Source organism: Heloderma suspectum, chromosome 4 (genome assembly GCF_057233095.1).
Source record: "Heloderma suspectum isolate Gila_16-S chromosome 4, 16-S_ref, whole genome shotgun sequence".
Classification (NCBI taxonomy): Eukaryota; Metazoa; Chordata; class Lepidosauria; order Squamata; family Helodermatidae; genus Heloderma; species Heloderma suspectum.
Genome location: NC_139461.1, coordinates 234,321,629 through 234,344,785, shown reverse-complemented (window position 1 = coordinate 234,344,785; position 23,157 = coordinate 234,321,629). Strand labels below are relative to the sequence as shown.

General features: G+C 45.6%; 1 protein-coding gene across 2 annotated transcripts in view; it reads right to left on the bottom strand.

Annotated features, from left to right (window-relative positions):
* BTBD19 (BTB domain containing 19) overlaps nucleotides 1-23,157 on the bottom strand; it is a 121,193-nt gene that overhangs the window by 40,013 nt on the left and 58,023 nt on the right. The window contains exon 4 of one of the 2 annotated variants that reach the window (XM_084848283.1): nucleotides 7,613-7,672. The exons of the other annotated variant lie outside the window; for it this stretch is intronic. Within the exon in view, the coding sequence (XP_084704409.1) occupies nucleotides 7,613-7,672 (60 nt within the window). The remainder of the gene's footprint in view (nucleotides 1-7,612; nucleotides 7,673-23,157) is intronic. 2 annotated transcript variants of the gene reach the window in all.

Below are 23,157 nucleotides of genomic sequence, written 5' to 3'. Positions count from 1 at the left end.
CACTTTGCTTTCTTGCATTTCTTTTTCTTTGGGATGGATTGAGTTGCTGCCTCCTGAACAATGTTACGGACCTCCATCCATAGTTCCTCAGGCACTCTGTCTATCAGGTCTAATCTCTTAAATCTGTTCGTCACCTCCACTGTATATTCATAAGGGATATGATTTAGGTCATACCTGAATGGTTTAGTGGTTTTCCCTACGTTCTTCAATTAAAGCCGAAATTTTGCAATAAGAAGCTCATGATCTGAGCCACAGTCAGCTCCAGGTCTTGTTTTGACTGACTGTATAGAGCTTCTCCATCTTTGGCTGCAAAGTGCATAATTGATCTGATTTCGATATTGACCATCTGGTGATGTCCATGTGTAGAGTCGCCTCTTGTACTGTTGGAAAAGAGTGTTTGCTATGATCAGCGTGTTCTCTTGGCAAAACTCTATTAGCCTTTGTCCTGCTTCATTCTGTACACCAAGGCCATGCTTGCCTGTTATCCCGGTGATTTCTTGACTTCCTACTTTGGCATTCCAATCCCCTATGATGAAAAGGACATCTTTTTTTGGTGTTAGTTCTAGAAGGTGTTGTAGGTCTTCATAGAACCGATCAACCTCAGCTTCTTCGGCCTCAGTGGTTGGGGCATAGACTTGAATTACTGTGATGTTGAATGGTTTGCCTTGGATTCGTACTGAGATCATTCTATCGTTTTTGAGATTGTACCCCAGTACTGCTTTTCCCACACTTTTATTGACTATGAGTGCTACTCCATTTCTTCTAAGGGATTCTTGCCCACAGTAGTAGATATACTGGTGACCTGAATTAAATTTGCCCATGCTTGTCCATTTTAGTTTGCTGATTCCCAAGATGTCGATGTTCAATCTTGCCATCTCATGTTTGACCACCTCCAGCTTACCTTGATTCACTGATCTTACATTCCAGGTTCCTAAAAAATATTGTTCTTTACAGCATCGGATTTTCTTTTCACCACCAGACACATCCACAGCTGAGTGTAGGGATGGCGGAGAATTCCGCCATGGATTTCAGTGAGGCCGAATGCACTGGCATTCGGTCCCCCGAAATCCATGGCGGAACGGCCTGCCACCCCCCCGGATTCCCTCCCGGGTCAGCATTTACCTGGGGCGGATGTGGTGGCGGCGGCAGCTCCGATGGCTGGTCTCCTGGCCAGCTGCGGCCGGGCTGCTGCCACAGCCACTGCTGTCCTTGCAGCCATGATAGGCTACGGAAGAATTTTGCTAGAACGGCGAAAAATAAAGGGACGCAAATAGTGCCCACTATGCTATTTGCGTTTCCCTTTTTTTCGCTGTTTTAACTTAAGTAAATATTTACAGAAGATAAATCAGCGAAAAATAGGGAACGCAAATGGCGGCCACCGTAGCCACCGCCATTTGCGTATGCTGGGTTTTTTGGGGGGGGGTTAGCTGTGATTGGCTACGTAAATTCTTACATAGCCTATCATGGCTGCCTGGCTGGATGCAAATGGTGGCCACTACAGCGGCCGCCATTTGCGTCCGCAGCAGCCCGTCCGTGGCTGGAAATCCGGCTGCGGACAGCCCTGGCTGGCTGCTCTGTGGCCTGGCCGCGGAGCGGAGCCAGCCGTCAAGGATTCTCGGGGGGAGGACCGGATTCTCTCCCCCCATCCCCCCCCCACCACAAAAGATTCTGTGAAAAGGTAAGTGAGTTTCGTACATCCCTAGCTGAGTGTCCTTTCAGCTTTGACCCAACCGCTTCACTCTTTCTTGCGCTACTTGGAAATACCCTCTGCTCTTCCCCAGTAGTATATTGGACATCTTCCGACCTAAGGGGCTCATCTTCCGGCGTCATATCTTTTAGCCTTGTGATACATTCCATGGGCAAGAATACTGGAGTGGGTTGCCATTTCCTTCTCCAGTGGACCACATTTTGTCAGAACTCTCCACCATGACCTGTCTGTCTTGGATGGCCCTGCATGGCATAGCTTATGGCTTCACTGAGTTCCGCAAGCCCCTTCGCCACAACAAGGCAGTGATCCATGAAGGAGTGTATGCATTAAGTATATATAAAGATATGCATAGGGATAAGACCAGAAAGCACCTACTTTACTGGATCTATTCAAGGGAACTCTTAAAAAGAAAGCCTATTGCTCAAGTGACCATGGGGGAAATAACATATTTATTTGTGACACTTGTATACCACTAAATATAATAAAATCTCTCAGTGGTTCGCAATGAACATACAAACAGGCTGCCACAGGAGGTCCTTGGTTCCACATTTATCAGAGAAAAGCTAGTCATCCTTTGAGAACAGGAATGGGCAGAATTTGAACCAGAAACTCTTTCTGTGAAATGGACTCAGGAACTAAACTATCTCCATTCATAAGTCCACATCCAGACAGCAGCTTCCTGGATTTTTTATACTGGGTGCCCATGCACTAGAAAATAAAGTGTGAGACCTGAGCAAAACATGCACCTAATAAAAACAGAACATCATTTTTGTAGAATGACTTGACCACTCCAAGGGCAAACTGTACAGCAGCAGCAGGGTACCTCTGGACCACGAGCTGAATTCAACCCATGGAAGTTCCCAATCTGGCCCTCTCCCAGGCCCCTCCCCTTCCTGTGTCATCATCCCTACCATTTAGCATTTCTCTGTGCAGAGAGAGGCATGGAGCTCCAGGCCTCCCTCTACACATAGAAAGGGACTCAATGGTGCTTGGAGGAGTTCCTCTGAGTGCTGGCTGAGCCCCTGCCTTCGTGTGCTGCTCGCTGTCCCAACATGCAGTGCACAAAGGAGGAAGAAAGCTGGTTCTTATAGGAGCTTCAGGATAGAGCCCCACCCCATGATATCATCCAGCAGGCTGGATTGGTCCAGGGTGGTAATCTGGCCCCTGGATCAAAAATGCTGTACAACCTGCTGTACAACCTGTGGTGGTCCTACAATCAACTTGCAGTATTGAGTAGTGCAAGCAGGCAAAGGACAAGCATGGAATGAAACTGTGGCTGCATTTGGAACACAGGAATTAGTGCACACTACATGTACATTCAAGGCTGTCATTTGGACACATTTTGGGTTGTCGTTTCCCTATGGCCCACCACATCACAGTATCATATGTGTACTAGGGTTGTGCCATGTGGCATCATCACAATACAAACTAGACGTGGGGGCTCCAGAGACGCTCATTCTAAGACATCATCTGCCCACAAAAGCTAACAAGACCCAACAGTGTGCATACTAATGTCATCACACCTATGCCAGGCTCAGAGTCTAGAAAGGCACCATGGCAGAAGTTTACCTTTTATTAGATTCTTTCAGCTGTGGCAAATCCTAGCAAGAGAGGCACAACTGTGAGATCCCCAAGAAAGCAAATATCAGCAAGGCCAGTTGTGGTTGAGAGCGCCTTCATAATGCTTGATCGCAGAAATCCCTTTGGATGATAAAATCTGACCTTCTGTTTCATGGATCTAACCGTCCACTGCTGCTCCACCCCTCACGAGACTGCACAGTCGTTTCCTTAGCCTTCAGTGCAACTGCAGCTGCACAGCACAAAAGACTGGCTGCTCCAGGAGACAAGGTCAGCACAGGCCCTTTTGTTAAAGCAACGCTCCTCATCCTCCAGCCCCATGCATGGTGTATGTGGGGGTGGGGGAGGCGATGCGTAGGAAGAATCCACAAAGAGGCATCAAGCATTGTTGCTTTACACCCTGTGTATCCCCCTGTTAACATTCAATGAGCAACAGTCATTCCTGCAACACAGAACAGTCCAAGCAGAATCAGAGGGAAGCAAAAGAAAGCAAACACAACAGAAGCCCTTATTTTATATGCTTGGCCACCAGCTTAGTGTGGTTTTTTTGGTCGATGCCGAAGTCCCATAGACCGGCTGCTCCTGAAGTTCAGCTGCTGAATTTGGCTTGTGTGTGTCAGCTGGCATGAAATCAGCCAGTGGGACTCCATGTCAGTCTTGAAGGGGCAGGTGCTTGTAAAACAAAGGCCACAGAACAATTGGAGGCCTTAGTAGGATCCCACTGTGAGCACTCAGATGGGGAGGGAGGGGTGAAGTTCAAAGGTGTGTTTTCTTCATTGCCCTGTGATGGAAAACACAACTTATGGGGAGATAGTAAGGAAGGGCAGGCATCTCGGAGGTGATACGAATCTGTTTGCCTGCTCATTGCCCATGAACTAGAGAGCTGGAAAAGTCATTTGTATAGGAAGCACCAAAAATTACATGCAGAGATGGATTTCTAGTGCTTCTCTCACCACCAGCACATGCATTGTCCCTACTCCCTTTGATCTCCTTCCTACAACTCGAGCTTTCCACCCCACTGCCAAAGCCTAAAAATCATAATAGCTGCAATGAAACAGTAAGGATGGGGGATTTGTTCTAACTCTGTGACATGCACTTTAATTCCTGTAGATGGAGTCAGTAATGGAGAGGGAAATTATTCTACGTTTCCAATAACGGAGGGGAAACCCTATCACAAACTGAAATTAATGGATGGAAATCTTCAATGTGGGTAAATGCAGATGAAAGTGAACATTGTAAAAGAAATTGTTTTGGTGCCAAGCCCTGTACCATATACTGCTTTTTATTTTAATAATTAGAATAATTTTTGTGAACTGCCCAGAGAGCTTTGGCTATTGGGCAGTATAGAAATGAAATGAATGAAAGAATGAATGAATGAATGAATGAATAAATAAAAATAGAAAAGAAACATACAAAATTATCATACAAACTCTGCACATGGGTATTTTTATGAGTGGGGTAGGCTCTCACAGTTTGATTGAACAATCAACATCTTGTTCTGGTCTGAAGCAGGAGCCCACGAGGCTCAAGGCAGCACCTAGGAAAGCTCCTAGTGTCAGGGTGGACACTGAGCCCATAGAATCCCAGAGTAGTTCTGATTCTGAGGAAGAGCAGTCGCTCCTGGGAGAGGAGCGCACTCCTCTTTCCCAGGACCAACAGCTGACGGAGATTCCTCCCACCAGCATTCCTAGTTTAGTTAGCAGTCCAGGGAGTGACCAAGCACAGATAGCAGACTTGGTGGATGCGCGACGCAGACGCAGAGAGCGGCGCCAGATGGAGGGCGCAGAAAGGAGGCGAAGTGCCAGGTTGGCACGCAAACAACGGCTGCGCCCAGAGGCTCCAAGGGAAAAGGGGAGGGACTCTCCCTAGTCCTTAAGTTCAGGGGTCTGCCAGTAATTCCCTTTCAAACGGGGATCAACTGTTCCAACTTAGGGCATAGGTACTGTGCTGCTCAGATCTAGTTGCAAACGGTATAGTTGTTAAGTTGTAAAAGAAAAATAAAGCTTTGAAAGGAATCCCTTTGTCTGTGTCTGGACTTAGCTACAGGATTAGACTGAGAGAGCCCTCCAAGGAGCCCTTGACAGCTAGTCAGCAAATTGGTCCAACGAGCCTTTTATGCTTCAGCCCGGGAGCCCCTTCCCAGACTCCACTCCTTCCCACAAAGAGGAAGCCTTAATGGGACAGGCCTGACACTCCTCCATCTCTCCAAGAGCTCCTGCTGGGCATGCTGATGGTGCTGGTACACCCACTCTGTGGGCTGTGGAGCTCTTGGAGATGGGTGTGCTGGTCCAGTGCCGGAGCTAGACCTGGAGCGGGGGGTGCAGTTGTTGATTCAGGCTTGAGGGTCTCCAACTCAGGGGCCTCTGGAATGTCAGGCTTTGAGGGGCTCTAGTTCCACAGTGGTGCTCTGGCCAGGCACCACTCCTCTTTTGGCACCACTGCCTCCGCCTCTAAGTCTGTGTCCAAGTCACTGCTGGAATCCGGGGTCATGACAATCAAAGTGATAAGAGTTTCTTGCCAAATCAGTGCTAGTGTTGTTTCCCCATTGCAAAATATACCTTCTATAGCGAAGTTGATGGGGTCCAAGAATCATCTCTGTCCATTAGGCTTCATCAGACTGTTTTTAAATTAGGCCCAGTTCATATCTCACCAGAGCAGCATGATTGCCACTTCCCTGCAGTTAGATTCCATGAGGCCAAAATCACATTGGATGAGTGGATCATGTAGGAACAGCCCATGCCACTGTACCTCCCTCACAGATCCAGGCTACCCCAAAAGAAATAACTGGTATCCTTCTAGTCCAGCAGATTTGGATGTAGCTTTCAAGATTCACCAACCCCTAAGAAGGCCCTTAAGAAAGAAATTAAGTTCACCAACCCTTAAGAGGGCCCTTAAGAGAGAAAATGCTGGCATTGCAAATCTAAGAGCCACTCTGACACATATTGAACTCCAGGTAGTTCAGGAGTACTCGGACTGGAATACAAAATTAGGAGTGTTTGGTAACTGGTGACTATTTGACCCCATTAGAACTTAGTACATTACTACCCATTAGACCAGCTACAACAACAACAACAACAACAACAACAAGACCAGCTACTGCATCCCACTTCTATGCAAAGTACAGTCAGCAACAGAAGACTATGTTGTAAAGCTTCACAGGACTGCAGGCAGACAGAATATTTAGAGGAATCTGGGGAAAACAAGTCTTTGATCATCATTTGAAAGGAAGGGAGGAGAATATTCTAGTGATTGTCCTGTTGAGAGGAAGAGAGTCAGTTTGGTTAATTGAAAAGTTTGGTGTAATTTCTGCGGTTCTGAGACCTGGTTATTTATAAGGCCAACTCAAGTGTCTTTTAGTTTTGGAAGCTCCTGGACTCTTATGCACACAGCCCCTCAGCTATATTTAAGTAAGACCTGTCTTGACACCTCTGCATCTTGCACTTGTTAGCTTGACAGAAGTAAGAAATCTGGTTGTTATTTCCAACACTTGACACTTTCGGGGAACTGCTGCTGATTAAATTGTTTATTAACACCTGACTGCATTGGGAAATTTGATTGTATCTGACTGTGACATGTATTTTAACAATTGACAAATAATGTCAATTAATAGTGTCTTTTAATTATTGATACTGCCTATGCTATAATGAATTTTAAATGTTTTAATGTTAGTATCACTGAAATTAACAGTTTGTTTGGATTTCTATATTACGTTCTGAAATGATTTGGTACTGGAATGTTTATTGTAATGATGCTTTGATATACATTCTTGTACTGCTGTTCTTGTGCTCAAAGCAGCTCATAAACACATCTATGTGGGAAAGAGTCATACAAATGAAAGTAATAATAATGATGATGATAATAAAATTAAAATAAATAATTGCCCAACCACAAATGTCACAACACGTTTTCCTAACCCATTTGTACACATATTTTTACATCAGTAATTCTCCACCTGTCTGGTCTCATCGAAGCAATTCTTACTTATCACAGACAATTAGGAAAGTGGCTGTTTACAAGCTTGCTGGTACCATTCTTTCCCCACATATCCCTCAACATCCATTCTATCATGTGGTAGTTCCCCACCCTGTCTCCACATACCCTGCTGTCTGGCTTTGCAGCTTCTCTCCTGCCCTGTGCAAATAATCCCATGTCTTTTACTGAGGATGCATGTCATTGGAAGCAGTCTATCAGGAAGGGAATTTTCAGGGAATTATACAGCTGGTGACATTTGTCTGGGTCATTCATTGGCTACCCTAGGAAAGGTCACCTCCAGTCAAGGACTCCAGAACTGGTGGACAGGGCAGGGTAGGAAGCCATGCAACTTACCTGAAAGGCCTCACAGACTTGTTCCACATTCAGTGTGTCTTTGATGAATTCAACACATAGCTGAAACAAAAGAGGTAGACTCCTGAACACACTGGCAACACTGGCAACACCCCAACACCTTCCTCAACCAAATCAGAGGTCCACAGAATTTCCAGAGCTATCATCTCTCCAATTTGGAATGGGAGACTCAAATCCCTGCTTTGAAATCTAATCCCTGAATGTTGCCTCTGTTCCAGTTTGACCTTCAACAAGGTTTTTAAAACAACATTATTACTAACTGAGGGTTACTTCACCTATTACTGCAGACAGAACTGACCAAAACAGCAACCTCCTTCTCTGCTTTACAAAACCCAGTTCACAGCCACACCCCAGTTCCTGCCATACAATAATACTGATATTACCTGAAGTCTTTCTCCTTAGCCTCTTATGTAAAAAAAGGAAAGGACTAGCAAGAGCCATGCTCAGTTTCTCTTCAACCTGTCACATTTTGTATGGGGTGGAATGGGAAGCGTATTACACAGGTCTTGGTAAGCGGAGCTGGGGGAAGAGGAGACAGCCCTTTTGGTTTACAAGCCCTTTTGTTTACACATTTTTTTAGCAGTCTGTCTGAACCATGGAAACAGGGGTTGTGGGAAAGCAAAGTTATGCCATATTTGTGCCTCCTTCTGCCTTGGCCGTTGCTTTCTCTACATCTGCACAGCCAGAGAGACTCCGAGGTTCCAGTGTGGAACTTGAGCAGCAGACTGGCTTAGGGGATTGTTTGGCTGGTGTTCTCCTACTTCTACCTTGGCAGCTGCTGTAGCAACACTGGAATATTGTCAGGAAGCCTGCAGAGGGACCATAGGATGGACATTCAGGTGAAGTCTACCAAGCAAGCGATAAAGAGCACTGATTAAGAAGCCACAGATGATATGCATAAAAATAAAACCATGACAACAGCGATGCATGCAGATAAGTATATCCTAGAGCAGATATTGCTGGACTGACAAAACCAGTCAAAGCCTTTGAATTTCAGCAGTGAGCAAAGCTGACAAGAGCTGAATGTATGAAAGTCAGGCAAAGGGGAGTGATGCCATCCATCTGACAAAAGGAAAAAGGTCACCCTGTCTATGACATAGCCACGCATCTCTAAATAACCCCTCTTGTGCTTGTGAGTTGCAACTGAACAGTGCTAATGGATTAAATCACACACCATGGTCTGCAAAATGCCATTTTTGTTTTCTGACCCAGATGCATACTACTCAGTCTCACACATACACACCGACGCCGGAACTACATGTCAGCATGAGTGGAAAAAGACTATAGACTACAGGGCAAGTGGGCAAGAACATTTTGTTTTTAAAGAGAACAGCAGCAACCAAGAATTAGCATTCTTTAATAAGGTAGAAATGTGTAATTATTCTATATTATTACAAATATCAGCTGGGACAATTTAAAGATTTGAAGATATAAAATTCAGTCTAAGACTAAGCTGGGAAATCAGTTAGAGACATTGTATGGGAGATGCCAGGGACTGAGCATGGGACTTGCCCCAAGCGTCAGTTCAACTTAATGCATGTTCTATTGAATGTATCCCTAGCATACTCCCCCCAACCTGATGCCTTCCAGATGTGGACTACAAATCCCATTATCCCCTGCCAGCAGGATGCATCTGGTGGGCACCAGATTGGAGAAGGCTGCCCTAGCAACTTTCAGTCCTGATAAACTACTTGATGTTGCAAAACATACGAACAGGTTCTTTCATGAACGTTAAGGAAGACCACAGATGAAGGGGCTTCTAGCATGGTCTGCAAGAAGAAGGACGTATCATAACAGGAGCCAGAGTGGACACAGAGAAGTTTAAGGCATCTGTCTGTCTGTCTGTCTGTCTATCTATCTATCTATCTATCTATCTATCTAGATATACATTCCTTAAAAGTATGCGGTGCATATGCTCTCCCATTTTGTTTTGCTCTGTCTGAGCATGTTTTATCTTGTCTTCTACGATTTCTTAGCTTTGTGTATTGCAAAATTCAAAAGAGAAGAACAAGGCAAAAAGCCAGGAAATTTGCTCTTTAGAAGAACAGCTGCTTTGGCTAGTAGGCATGCTGTTTCTAAGGCACCTTAGATACAACTTTGCCACTGACTGGCTAGAAATTCTAGAACTCAGCCTGGACTGGGATGACTGAGTGCCATGCATATGAGAGGCAAATGTTCAACAAAGTCCAACAGGTTAAGGACATGTCTGTGTAGAGGTTTGTGGGAAGGGTGGGCTACAGTGCATAGATTCAATGCATTCACCCCCAAGCAATACTCCACTTGTGAATAGCCTGCAGTGTTCTCTTAGTAGTTTCTGCAGCGCATGGGGGAAACTGAAGTCAAAACAACAGACAGCTGATTTCACAGGCTTAGAAATCCAGTTCTCTATGTGATATTAAAGACTGAGTAGCAGAACTCTTAGAATTAGCAGTAGTGAGTGACCTTTATATGAAGGAATACCTTACATATATATAATGCCCCAATGATAACTATATTGCCCCAAATCCACAGCTGTTGAGATCTAATATCTCATCTGGCCACTTGCCCAGTTAGCACACAACTCCCAAATCATTTGCACTTCCATGAACAGAAGGGATCCTTCTATTCACTGAAGGGGCTTTGATCCAATAGAGGCTCCCACTGGAGGAAGAATGGTGAGGGAGATGAATTTTGCTGATTACCACTCCTGTAGCCCCTAGCAACACTTCCCATGCTTTTCTGGAGGGTCTTTGAACACTGAAAAGTAGCTTTTCAAGGGGTATAGGGGGTTGCAGGGAGAACTAGGTACAAGCCCTCCCCCCCCCGTTCTGCCAGTGGGAGCACCCTGTGAGTAAAGTCCCACTCATAGGATCTCTGGATCCAAGCAAATGCATTTGATTTGCTGAATTCATTTTTAAAGTATTAATATTTGTCTCTTTTTAATTGCTATTGTTAAAGATAATGGAACATTTTAAAAACTGTAGATACAAGATTCATAGGTGGTAGTCCATATGGGAGAAAGAGGTTGAGCAACTAATACTCTGCAATAAATATTAGATCTGGGGTCTGTCTACATGGGAGGTTTTCTCCAATGCTGCTGTGCCTTAAAGTTGTTAGGGACATATGACGTCATGGCCACACTGCAGCCACCCCGAAGTTTTACCTGTGGGGAAGCATTGGCATTTTTGCAGAGTACTTTTACTGCGTTCTTTTTCTTTAATTCAGCTCCCCTGTGATTCAGCTGCTGTGTGCCCATCCCTCCGCTTTAAATTCAGTATGATCAGGGAGTTCCTAGGGGTGTGTCTTTCACCTGGTCGTGCCCTTGGTAATCTAGATCACTAGAATAACTAGCCTGCTTTTCCAACACATCAAAGCACTAGGGTGCTCTTTTGAGCCTTCAGAATCATGCTGCACTTCCATTTTGCCAGAGGGAGTAACTAGCCTCTGTAATTATGCACTTTTCTGATGTTTGCGTTACTGTGGGGAATCTATATACCTCCAGTTTATTGCGCATTCATGGTTGCCCACTCACTGAATTGTGTGGGTCCATTACATGATGTTGTTGTTGTCCAGTCATTATTCCACTATTTCCTCCCACCTATCCCGTGTTTTCCTCAAATGAAAAAAAATGGAGTATTTTTTCAGATATGCACAAATGGAGCACCATAGGGGAGATATACATATGACCCGTGTATATCTCCCCTAGTGTGAATGAAGTGCTGAGTGTGGTTGTTGGGGGCGTAGTCATGATGTCGAAGGTGGTGATGAAGGTCTGATGGGCGTTCAGCCTTCCTGTGCCCGAGCCATTTTGGCTCTTCTCCATTTTCAGCCTGCCTGTTCAAAACACAGCGGCAGAGCGGCAGCGCATGGTGGCGGGGGGGGGGCACAGCGGAGGAGCAGCAGTGGGGCTGAGTGGCAGGGACTGGCCAAAAGCATGGAAGAGGAAGGTAGGGTCCAGGGAGATCGGTATGGGGGCTGTCCGTATGTCAGTCCCCATCTACCAGTAATGTGCAAGGGGAGGGAAAAGGGCAGGAGCCCAGGAGCAAGTATCGCTTAACCTGGAGCATGTGTAATGCCTCTTCTTGGAAACATAACGCTATGGGAAAGGCCATCTACAGAGACGGAAGCATGTGTAAAGGGAATCAGTTGTGATCCTGCATTTAAAACAGAAGTGGATTTTAGGGTGGTGTAGAAATCCCCTTCCCCTTCATGGATCACTGCCTTGTTGTGGCGAAGGGGCTTGCATAACTCAGTGAAGCCATAAGCTATGCCATGCAGGGCCACCCAAGACGGACAGGTCATGGCGGAGAGTTCTGACAAAATGTGGTCCACTGGAGAAGGAAATGGCAACTCACTCCAGTATTCTTGCCAAGAAAACCCCATGGAATGTATCACAAGGCTAAAATCCATGGGGTCATGAAGAGTTGGACACGACTTAACGACTGAACAACAACAGAAATCCCCTTAGCTTCTGTGATGTTGTGTGAAGTCGCTTCTCTGATGTCTCCTAACTTCGCTTCTCTCTGAAGCTTGCAGTAAGGGCTTAAGGGCAAAAGCCCTTAGGCACATAAGGGCTTAATTGCAGTGGTGATCTACCATGGTCTTGGGATCACAGGACCAGAGAAGCATGTCAATGTCAGCAAGGTGAAGTGGCCAGAGAAGGAGAAAGGGGGCTTAGAAGCTATACATCCACGACAGTTTTCTGGAATGGGTTGAAATTGGGATGGTGGGATGCTCTCATGGGGAGCCTTCAGATACTACACTGGATAATTGGGGATTTTGGCTTCTTCAGGGAAACTGCGCACACTGGGGAAAGGGGGGTGGAAGCAATAACTGTGACAGTTTGCTGGAATGGGGAGAAATTGGGGTGGTGGGATGCTCTCATGGGGAGCCTTCAGATGTTGCACTGGATAATTGGGAATTTTGGCTTCTTCATGGAAAAGTGAGCATTTACCCCCATCCCTCCATTTTCCCCTATTCTCCTTTTTCCTTTGGCATCAAGCAAACACACATTAGAGCTTTTTCTTTGGCATTAAACAAATGTGCATAAGATCTCCCTGACTGTTTGCTGGAACGGGGCTTATTTGCACTGGTGGGCAGCTCTCATAGGGAGCGAGTATCTAGTTTGCTTTTTTAGCACTGTTTCTAGCCAGAATTGTGAATTACTCTCCATTCATAATAATGTCATAGCAGGGGGGTGCCTGGACAGGGACGGGAAACAAGCCTCTCTCATTGGTTGAGGAACCCCTGCTGGGTTGATATATGCATTTCTACTCCCCCCACCCAACTCAGAAGTTGTTCCTTTGAAGCACTGTGTGACCCATGAAAAGGGGATTTCTAAAGTACGGTACACTCGGCTTTTCTTGTTTTGTGTGTCCCTGACGGACCAAAGCCAATTCCATGAAAATCTGGATAATACTCCAAAGCACTTCTCATTCCGTTGTCGTGAAGATGCTCCCCACCTGGGTTAGTGGGGGGGATGACTACTGCTTCCCATGCTCCTGGTTTTGTACTATTTATTACATTTGTAATCCGCCCAGTAACTAATGTTCTCTACAAATGTTCTTTACAAATTTTATATACAAAGCTGCCTTAGTTTCTACAGAGAGGGCTGGTCATTCAGCAGTACTACTGTGATTTTTACTGTCTGCTGCCTTGTCCAAGACAAACTGAAGGGAGCAATCCTATGCATGTTTAGACAGAAATAAAGTCCTACAACGCCCAGCATTCTCCAGCCAGCATTGCTGGAAGTTGTAGGACTTTATTTCTGCCTAAACATGCATAGGATTGCACCCTAAATTGTTCCTTTTCTATTTTTATAATGTGCCAAGGCGTTGAGGCAGTAACTCTGGCAGCTAGATTCTGGCATCTTGTTCACTACAGCATGGAAGATGGATTTCTACAGGATTAAAACATTGAACTCGGTATATTTTCTACTATCGACAATAGATAATATCCAATGTTAGTCCTACATAGAGTACACCACCCATTGAAATGTATGAGACTTAAGTCAATCACAGCTAACTTTACTCCCATTCATTTCAATGGGTCTACTCTAGGTAGGACTAACATTAGATGCTGTTGTTGTTGTTGTTGTTGTTCAGTCGTGTCCGACTCTTCATGACCCCATGGACCATAGCACGCCAGGCCTTCCTGTCCTCCACTCTCTCCCGGAGCGTGCTCAAGTTCATATTCATTGCATTGGTGATGCTATCTAGCCATCTCATCCTCTGCCGTCCCCTTCTCCTTTTGCCTTCAGTCTTTCCCAGCATCAGGGTCTTTTCCAGAGAGTTTTCCCTTCGCATTAGGTGGCCAAAATATTTGAGCTTCAGCTTCAGGATCTGTCCTTCCAATGAGCACTCAGGGTTGATTTCCTTTAGGATGGACTGATTTGACCTCCTTGCAGTCCAGGGGACTCATCAGAGTCTTCTCCAGCACCACAGTTCGAAAGCATCGATTCTTCGGCGCTCAGCCTTCCTTATAGTCCAGCTCTCACAGCCATACATTACTACTGGGAAAGCCATAGCTTTGATTATACGAACCTTTGTCGGCAAGGTGATGTCTCTGCTTCTTACTATGCTGCCTAGGTTTGCCATAGCTTTCCTCCCAAGGAGCAAGCGTCTTTTAATTTCATGGCTACAGTCACCGTCTGCAGTGATCTTGGAGCCCAAGAAAGTAAAATCTGTCACTACTTCCATTTCTTCCCCTTCTATATGCCAGGAAGTGATAGGGCCAGATGCCATGATCTTTGTTTTTTTAATGTTGAGTTTCAAACCAGCTTTTGCACTCTCCTCTTTCACCCTCAACAAGAGGCTTTTTAAATCCTCTTCACTTTCTGCCATTAGGGTGGTATCATCTGCATATCGGAGGTTGTTGATAATTCTCCCAGCAGTCTTAATTCCGACCTCTGATTCATCCAACCCGGCGTTTCTCATGATGTACTCTGCATATAACTTAAATAAGCAGGGTGACAATATGCAGCCTTGTCGTACTCCTTTCCCAATTTTGAACCACTCGGTTGTTCCATGTCTGGTTCTTACTGTTGCTTCTTGACCCTCGTACAGGTTTCTCAGGAGACAGGTAAGGTGGTCTGGTACTCCCATCACTTTCAGAATTTGCCACAGTTTGTTGTGATCCACACAATCAAAGGCTTTAGCGTAGTCAATGAAGCAGAAATAGACGTTTTTCTGGAATTCTCTTGCTTTCTCCATGATGCAGCGAATGTTGGCGATTTGATCTCTAGTTCCTCTGCCTCTTCGAAACCCAGCTTGTACTTCCGGTAGTTCTCGGTTCGCATACTGCTGAAGCCTAGCTTGTAGGATTTTGAGCATCACCTTGCTGGCATGTGAAATGAGCGCAACTGTGCGGTAGTTTGAACACTCTTTTGCGTTGCCCTTCTTTGGAATTGGAATGTAAACTGACCTTTTCCAGTCTTGCGGCCATTGTTGAGTGTTCCAAATTTGTTGGCATATTGAATGCAGCACTTTAACAGCATCATCTTTTAGGATTTTAAATAGCTCAGCTGGAATACTGTCATCTCCGCTAGCTTTGTTGTTACTAATGCTTCCTAAGGCCCACTTGACTTCACTCTCTAGGATGTCCGGCTCAAGTTCAGTGACCGCACTATCATGGCTATCAGGGACATTCAGATTTTTTCTGTATAGTTCTTCTGTGTATTCTTGCCACCTCTTCTTAATCTCATCTGCTTCTGTTAGGTCCCTGCCTTCTTTGTCCTTTATCATGCCCGTCTTTGCACAAAACGTTCCCTTGAGATCTCCAATTTTCTTGAAGAGATCAAGAAAACATTAGATACTACCCAATGAATTTAAGGGCGCAATCCTATGGCTGCTAGTCAGTGGCTAGACAGTCATAGGATAGGTCGATTCCCTGAGAACCGACCTCCACCCCTTCCCACGCTGCCTCGTAGGCAGTGCGGATCAGCCCCGTACTCCGCACTCATAACAGCAGCGCGGAGCAGCGAAAATGGGGCATTTGTGGGGGAGGGGCGGGTAGAAGTGCCTTTCTGATGCTTTCTATGCACTGTCTGCCCCGCCCGCCTCCCCGCTCCGACTTCCTGCAGCTAGACAGCCGAAATCAGCTGTCTAGCTGCGAATGCAGGGTGGCTGAAGCTGGAGGGGAAGATCCCCTCCGTACTGCTCCCGCCCTGCATTGGATAGGCAGTTGCCTCCGAGTTCGCAGGCGGCTGCCTGTCCTGATAGGACTGCACCATAAAGCACTTAGCACTAACGACTGAAGCATTTAATGCCAATTTACGAAAGAGGAGTGAGAAGACGAGAATAATGTGGGTCATCCTTAGTAGTCTGGGGAAAGCAAAAAGCAAAAACAAAAAAACCCACAACTTCTCTTCAACCCTGGTCATTTTTTTCTACAAAGAGTTAACAATTTAAGTGAATTTCCTGAGGCTTGACCAGGAGCTGGTGGCTTGCTTGCAGAACCCAGGTAGGTGAGTTGGAGATACTGGAAGAAGGCTCCCCTGGACCAGAAGGCTGGTCCCCTGACAAAGAAAGTGACAGGCTGCCATCTCATTTCTGGAGGAAGTCATGGTCTTGCACTCTCTCACCTCCTGTGAAATGCAGTTGAAACTTTCTCTGGAAATTCACTTGACCTTCCACCCCTACCTGCAGTCTCTTTGTGCTACAATTAGTTTCCTAGTAATGAATCAGGAGGCTAGAAGACTGGGAGCAATAAGTGCAGTGGATTGCAGGGGATGTAGGGTTTCCCCCGTAGACGAATGTGTCTCCTTATTAGCATTACCCACTAAACATGACACACTGTAGCCATGGGGGTGGATTCTCTCCCCTTTCAGAGATAGTCCCATTAACAGTTGCCTGGAATGAGCCAAAATTAAGCTTTGTTGAATCATGCTGCTTCTTATTCACCACGTAATGCAAGTGGAAGAAGAAGATGATTAGTCCAATAAACTCTCCTTGTCAACTTGTCTGCCCACCTGGTGTTGCTTCAGCCAAGGAAAAGGACTGGCAAGTGGAGCTAAACAGATGTCTCTTGCAATAGGAAGCCCAGGGAGAGTTTAATGCCAAATAGTTAAAAATTGCAGCCAGGTGGCAAAAAGTGAATTGTAATGTCTGAAATAAGTGACACAGAGCCATGTTCTATAGGAATGGATTTAGGACCAAACCGTGCATTGTACAGTTTGAACTCTGCAGTGGAGAAGTGACAAGGGAGGGGGTACTTGACCATTTCCCTTTCCACCACTTTCCCCATGCCCTCCCTCCACCTAAAGAGGTGGCTGGGGATAATGGGAATTGTAGCCTCAAACATCTGGAGGGCACAATATTGTGGAAGGCTGTGCAATGGAAACTGCTTCCCACTGTGCTCCTAGCTCTATTCTTCTAGAGGACAAGCTGCTATCTTCTGGTAAAGCTGGCCCAGAAACGGAAGTGTTTTCCAAATACGCAGGAGCACAGAGTGAGTAACTGCAGTTTGTTTAGTCAAGGTTGTGGAGTGCCTCAAAGGGTACTTGGGTGGGGGTGGGGGGCAACAAAGGTGAGATTGAACAGAGCTTCTCCAGAAATGGGGTTTTGCTGGGAAAATAAAATGCCAATTTAATAGTTAATTACTGAAGGCTGTCCCTGAGAGGAGGAGGAGTGGAGAGGGAGATGAGAAGTGATTGATTTGATTTCTGAGAAAGAGGGAGGAGGGCAAATTATAGTTGGAATTGAAAAGCTGGTGAGAGAGAGGGAGTTATACCTTTACACCTTCCCTTCCAAATGCTCTGTCTAAATACAGAGGGATGGTGCAGGGATCATTAGTTTCCCCCCAAAGGGGACACTAAAATCCCCCCAAAGGGGAAAAGGATAAACTTTCCTTGGCTATGACAAGGGCAGAATCCATTGGAGGTGGGAGTGCAGAAAAAGGGCACTTAATGCCGGGACTCCAGATTAAGCTGCGCTGAGTTTATCCTAGCAGGACCTTTTTCTGCAGCCACCTGGAATTCAGTACTCAGAGATGCAAGAGTGAAACCCTACCAGGGGTTCTAAAACCACTCAGGCTGAGGGCATTTCTACACCAGCCTAAAATCCTGCATTTAAAACGGGGCTTTCTGCTACTCCCTTTACATGTGCTTCCTCCCCTTCCCCCTATATCTGAGTCTTCCATTATCTTTAATTGATCTCGCTCCTCTTCTTGCTGCTTTAACACTTTTCATGGAGGAAACTGAAGCGGAATACTAGCTCATTATCTGCGATCTATTTAAAAATGGAACAAAGGGCATTTAGTGCAGGAGGGTCACGGCAGGGTCACAGCATCATGTAAAGAGCCCGCAAACTTCCATGAAGAAGCAATCTCAATCACAGGATAAAAGCTCCGTGTGATGAAGCCCTGAGTGTGAGACTGCTTCTGAAATCACACCAGTTATGTGATCTCATAGGGCCTCCAGAGAAATCTCACTGGAGCCTAAGACCAATTATAGTGTTTAAAACAAAGGTTACAAAAGAGTAGGGTAGTCCTGGAAGGGCAATTTCCAGGTGCACAAAGAAGGTAAATTTTCTTGTTCCTGCTTAACAGAAGAGGGGAGTCTAGGCTTCAGATGGAATTTGAAATACTTCTCATAAAGGAGACTCAAAACCTGAGGGATCTCTATAGTCATATAGAATATTATTGGTGTGCTTTGGTATTGACTGCTGGGATGGGCCGGAGGAAAAACAACAACAGCCACTATGGAGACATTACAACGAATGGCATTGTGTACACTGAGGGTGCTATCAGATTAAGCTTTTATACCGCCATCACCCTGGCTCATTCACAGAATTTTACAAGGTATCCAGATGACAATATCTTTCTCTTGCAACCCTCTTGTGTTTTTCCACCACTTCTTCCATCTTTTTTCTTACTGCAGAAAATCTGTTAAGGAAAAAAAGATGGAATAGCTGCACAGTGCCTTCTGACTCGTAGCACTAGCAGCCCTCCATCTGGAAGCACCACAAGACACATCTGGTAACTACCTCTTAAAGCGAAACCAAACCACAGTATGAGTAGGTCTATAAACAGGATGGTAACTGACTACCCCACTCCACCAAGCTGTGATGCAACAGAATCCCCTCTGCTTCCTAAGACAGAACTTTTCTCCCGATTAAGTTTGACAACCAGCCATTTGGAAGTCAATTTTTCATCTGATTCTTAAAGCAAGAAAATGGTAAATTGTGGAGGGAGGCAAGGTAAAGGTCTCTGAAACAGAAAACGAACATGTCACCATGGTAGCCTTGCACAAATGAACTGGTCTTAGGACAGAGAAGGGACCCAGGGAAGCCTCTACAGCCCCATGTGTTGGATCACCCTACTTGAGCAACAGATCACATTAGCACCGCCTTCCCAAAGCACATGCCACTTCACACTGATTTGTCATGATATGCTGTTTGTTGATCATCAGTCATACCAGGCACCCTTGGTCTTACACAAAATGGTGTGACTGCACTTATCACTGAGGAGTAGTGGTATTATCTGACTCATCCCTCTCTCACTCACTTACTCACACCCAACTGGATAGTATATCTTTTTTGTCATCCCCAAACTAGGGCAAAGATATTTATTTGTTTCTAATTTATTACATTTCTATCAAACAGTATACATGGTTCTCCCCCACCCTGGCCCAATCTTATCCTCACAACAGCCATATAAATTAGGGCCAGCTGATAGGTAGCAACTGGCCCAAGGTGACCCAGTGAGCTTCATGGCTGAGCTGGGATTTGAACCTGGATTTCCTCAATCCTAATCCAACACTATAATCAGTATACCACACTGGGCAGGAAATGGCCTGAGGGAAGGACTGTAGCTCAGTGGTAGAACACATGCTTTGCATGCAGAAGGTCTCAGGTTCAATCCCTGGCATGTCCAGGTGGGGCTGGAAAAACCCCTGCCTGAATCCCCGGACAGCCACTCAGTGTCGACAATACTGGGTTAGATGGACCCATGGTCTGACTCAGTATAAAGCAACTTCCTATGTTCCTGTGGCTTCTAGGCTGGCAATTCCCTGAGAAGTTGGGAAATTGGCTCTGGGAGAGAAGAGAGGCAAAATGTCTTTCATCAACCTCAGCACTGCTTTGGCAGGGAGAAGCAAGACCCCAAATAGGGCAAAATGGCAGCAGGCTAAGGAGCAAACTGATGGGGCACTTTCTTCTCCTTTAAGCAAAGCCAAGCAGGGAACAGAAGGACACAGCAACTTGATTCCCTGCTGCTGCTTCTCAAACTGGAATGTTTTAAACTTTCAACAATGTTATCTGTGAATTAGAGCCAGTGCTGGCTCCAGGTTTTAGTGGTTCTTTGGGCAAGAAACCCTCAATGGGCCCCCTCCCTCAGTGAGTCTACCTTCTCACCACCATTGTCAGCAGTTGCTCTTTCTTCTCATCCTCTTTCTTATCATTGCTACCACTTGCTTGCTTGACAGGCAGAGAGTCAGTGAGCAAGTAGGCAGTGGCATCTGCTGCTCCTCCTTCTCACCACCACCATTGTCTAGGCCAGAGCAAGAGGCAGGTGAACAAGCAGGTTGCAATGGTGAAGAGGAGGAGCAAGTCCAGGGGACTCTTGTCAGCGGGCCCCTGCTGAGATATGGGCCCTGGGAAGGTGCCTGACCGCATCTAACCTTGACACCAGCCCTGATTAGAGTACAGATGCAAAGCAACCAACAACATTTGTTTTGCATTCCATTCAGCCCTTCAATATGGGACACTAACTGGAATAATCTTTTAAATGTCTACTTCACAAATATTCTACAGATCTTTCTGAGACGTTGCATCTGAAAAAAAATACTCAAGTCTACTTTTGGAAAGGAGTATGAACTATGCCCACTTATATAATGAGAATTACAAAAAACAACTGCCACTAATTGTTAGTGAAATTTGCACCGCCCTACATAATTTTTGCACACTACCAATGCTTGTGCAGGAAGCTGAAAGCAGTTTCAGCAAGCTAGCACACATCAAAAACTGCAAGCATTCCACTATGGGGCAAGAATGGTTAAGCTACCTATTTTGTCTGTCCAGTGTGAACTTGGAAGATCAATGTACTTTTAGGAGAAATTTATGATATTGGCTTGAAAAGGCTAAAAAAAAAACAACTTTAAAGTGAACTAGTCTATTTATAAAATGTTTACAAGGTAAAACATCAACAGTACAATATCTTTATTAGGGCAACCAAACAGTTACAAAATAGTCAAGCAAACACTGTAGGACTCTTCTTACTATTACTCTTCTGTTTAACAAAGGCTGGATGCTTTGTTGAACAGAACTAGCACAACAGGTTGTGTGTGTTAGCTGGCATGATAGAAAAGCCCCCAGTATGAGTCATTATATAATTTCAGAAAAGTAGAAAATGTGATTTCAGAATTAAAATAAAAAAATTATTTCATGACTCATGAGAGTCATCAGATGGGATTCCAGTATGTAGGTGGATCGCAAGTTTATGCCAGTGCGGTGTAGTGGTAAAAGTGTTGGACTGGAACTGGGGAGCTTTGGGTTCAAGTCCCCACTTGGCCATGAAGCTCACCAGGTAACTTGATCCAGCCAATGACTCTCAGCCTAACCTACCTCACAGGGTTGTTGTGACGATCAACACTGAGAGAAGGGTGTTCACGTATACTGCCCTGGACTCCTTGGAGGAAAAGGTGGGATATAAGTATAACAAATAAATAAATATAAATCCCCCCCCCCGCAAAAAAAAAACCCTGATGGTTGGGGCCCAGCTGAATATAATGAGTCATCCCCCACCCTTCACTGCAACTTCTGCCGTTTGGTGACAGGTGTGTGTATGTGTGTGGGGGTGCTCTCCTTTGCACAGTAGGAGCAAGAAGGAACAGCAGCATACATGCACAATAGGAACATCTGCCGGACTTGGAAGCCATCTGTGTCAGACAGGGGAAGGAGCCCTTTAAAAGAAAATTAAACTACTTCTATACCACTTGATATCATAAGATCTCTAAGCAGTTTACATAAGAATATACAAAATACAATATAAAAACAATATAAAATAATAAATACAATAGAAGCCACTGCTATTACAGCTCCCTCATCTTGCCCAGCATTTAGGAATCTGACACCACATGAAAAAATCGGCTCATGGGGCCTCTACGTCATGCTACTCTAAACAGCAACCTTATGACATATGAAACTATACCAAAGGAGTAACTTCAGACATGCAGAGGTTGGGGAGGGAGGGAGAAGCATTGCAAATGCCTCATCCTTCCTGTTTCTCCATAATGTCCGCAATACCCAGGCTGCCATAGTAGCACAGGGACATTGCAGGAAAATGCAACACCCAAAATAGAACTAGTACTGAGATTCTGCAGAAGTTAGGCATTACTCATTACTCATGACTTGGCAAGCCCATAGCCAGCCTAAAAGTTCTGGGGGGAGGGGTGCCCCAAAAGTAGGGGGGGGCAGTTCATCTAGTTTGCAGGGCTCTTACAAGGCAAAACTGTACATTGTTTTTAACTTATTTGTTTGAAAAGAGGGGGAGACAAAATATAGGTGGGCAAGGCCCCCCTAGCCCATCCCTGGCTACAGGCCTGAGACTTGGTTACAGCTTGAAAACAGCCACTTCATTTAGATTTTAGGCTTCCTGGAGTTTCCAGCAAAATATGTTGAAGGGGCTGGTATGGAAGCAGATTGTAATTGTATTCAGGTATAATATTACCACATACAGATGCTAATATACAGTTCTAGCTTGCAGAGGTTTATATCAGGGGTGGGCCACATGCAGCCTGCCCTGACCTTTACTGCAGCCCCCTACTGCCACTACCAAAATTTGGCAATGTGGAAGTGGTGTGGAGAAAAAAGCTTCCTTTTAAAAGTGGGAAATTGTGGTTTCCTGCTGGAATTTGGCAATCGCAGCTATTTTAAAGCAAAATAGCCCCCTTTCCCTGCTGCTCTACTGTATTTAGGCAGCAAACCATGAATTTCTGATTTTGAAAGGCAGCTTTTTTGTCCCCGCTGCTACCATGCCACCAAATTTCAGCAGTGCATTCGGCAACGTGGGTGCAGGAGAGCAAGAGGGCAATGCAGCCCCCTGACCCTTGGAAGTTGCCAACTCCTGGTTTATATAGATTAGGGATGTCAGAGAATTCCGCCACGGACCCCAATGAGGCCGGATTCCAAGAATCTGGCCCCATTGGGGTCCACGGCGGAACCTCTGCGCCCCTCCGGAATCTGTCCATGCCGACTCCTCCACGTGGTGATGCTGCGGAGCCGGCCACTGGCTCTGCAGGGCTGGTGATACGGCCAGCCGCCATTGCCGTGGTGTATCGCTGTGCTAAGTCTGGACGCAAACGGCATCCACTACGCCATTTGCATCCCTGTTTTCACGTGATAGGCTATGCAAATTATATTTTTACATAGATATTTGCGTAGCCTATTGCGTGAAAAAACAGGGACGCAAATGGCGTAGTGGATGCCATTTGCGTCCAGACTTAGCACAGCGATACGGCGCAGCAGTGGTGGCTGGCCATATCACCAGAGCTGTGGAGCTGGTGGCCGGCTCTATAGCATCACCACGGAGTAGAGCCGGCCTGGACGGATTCC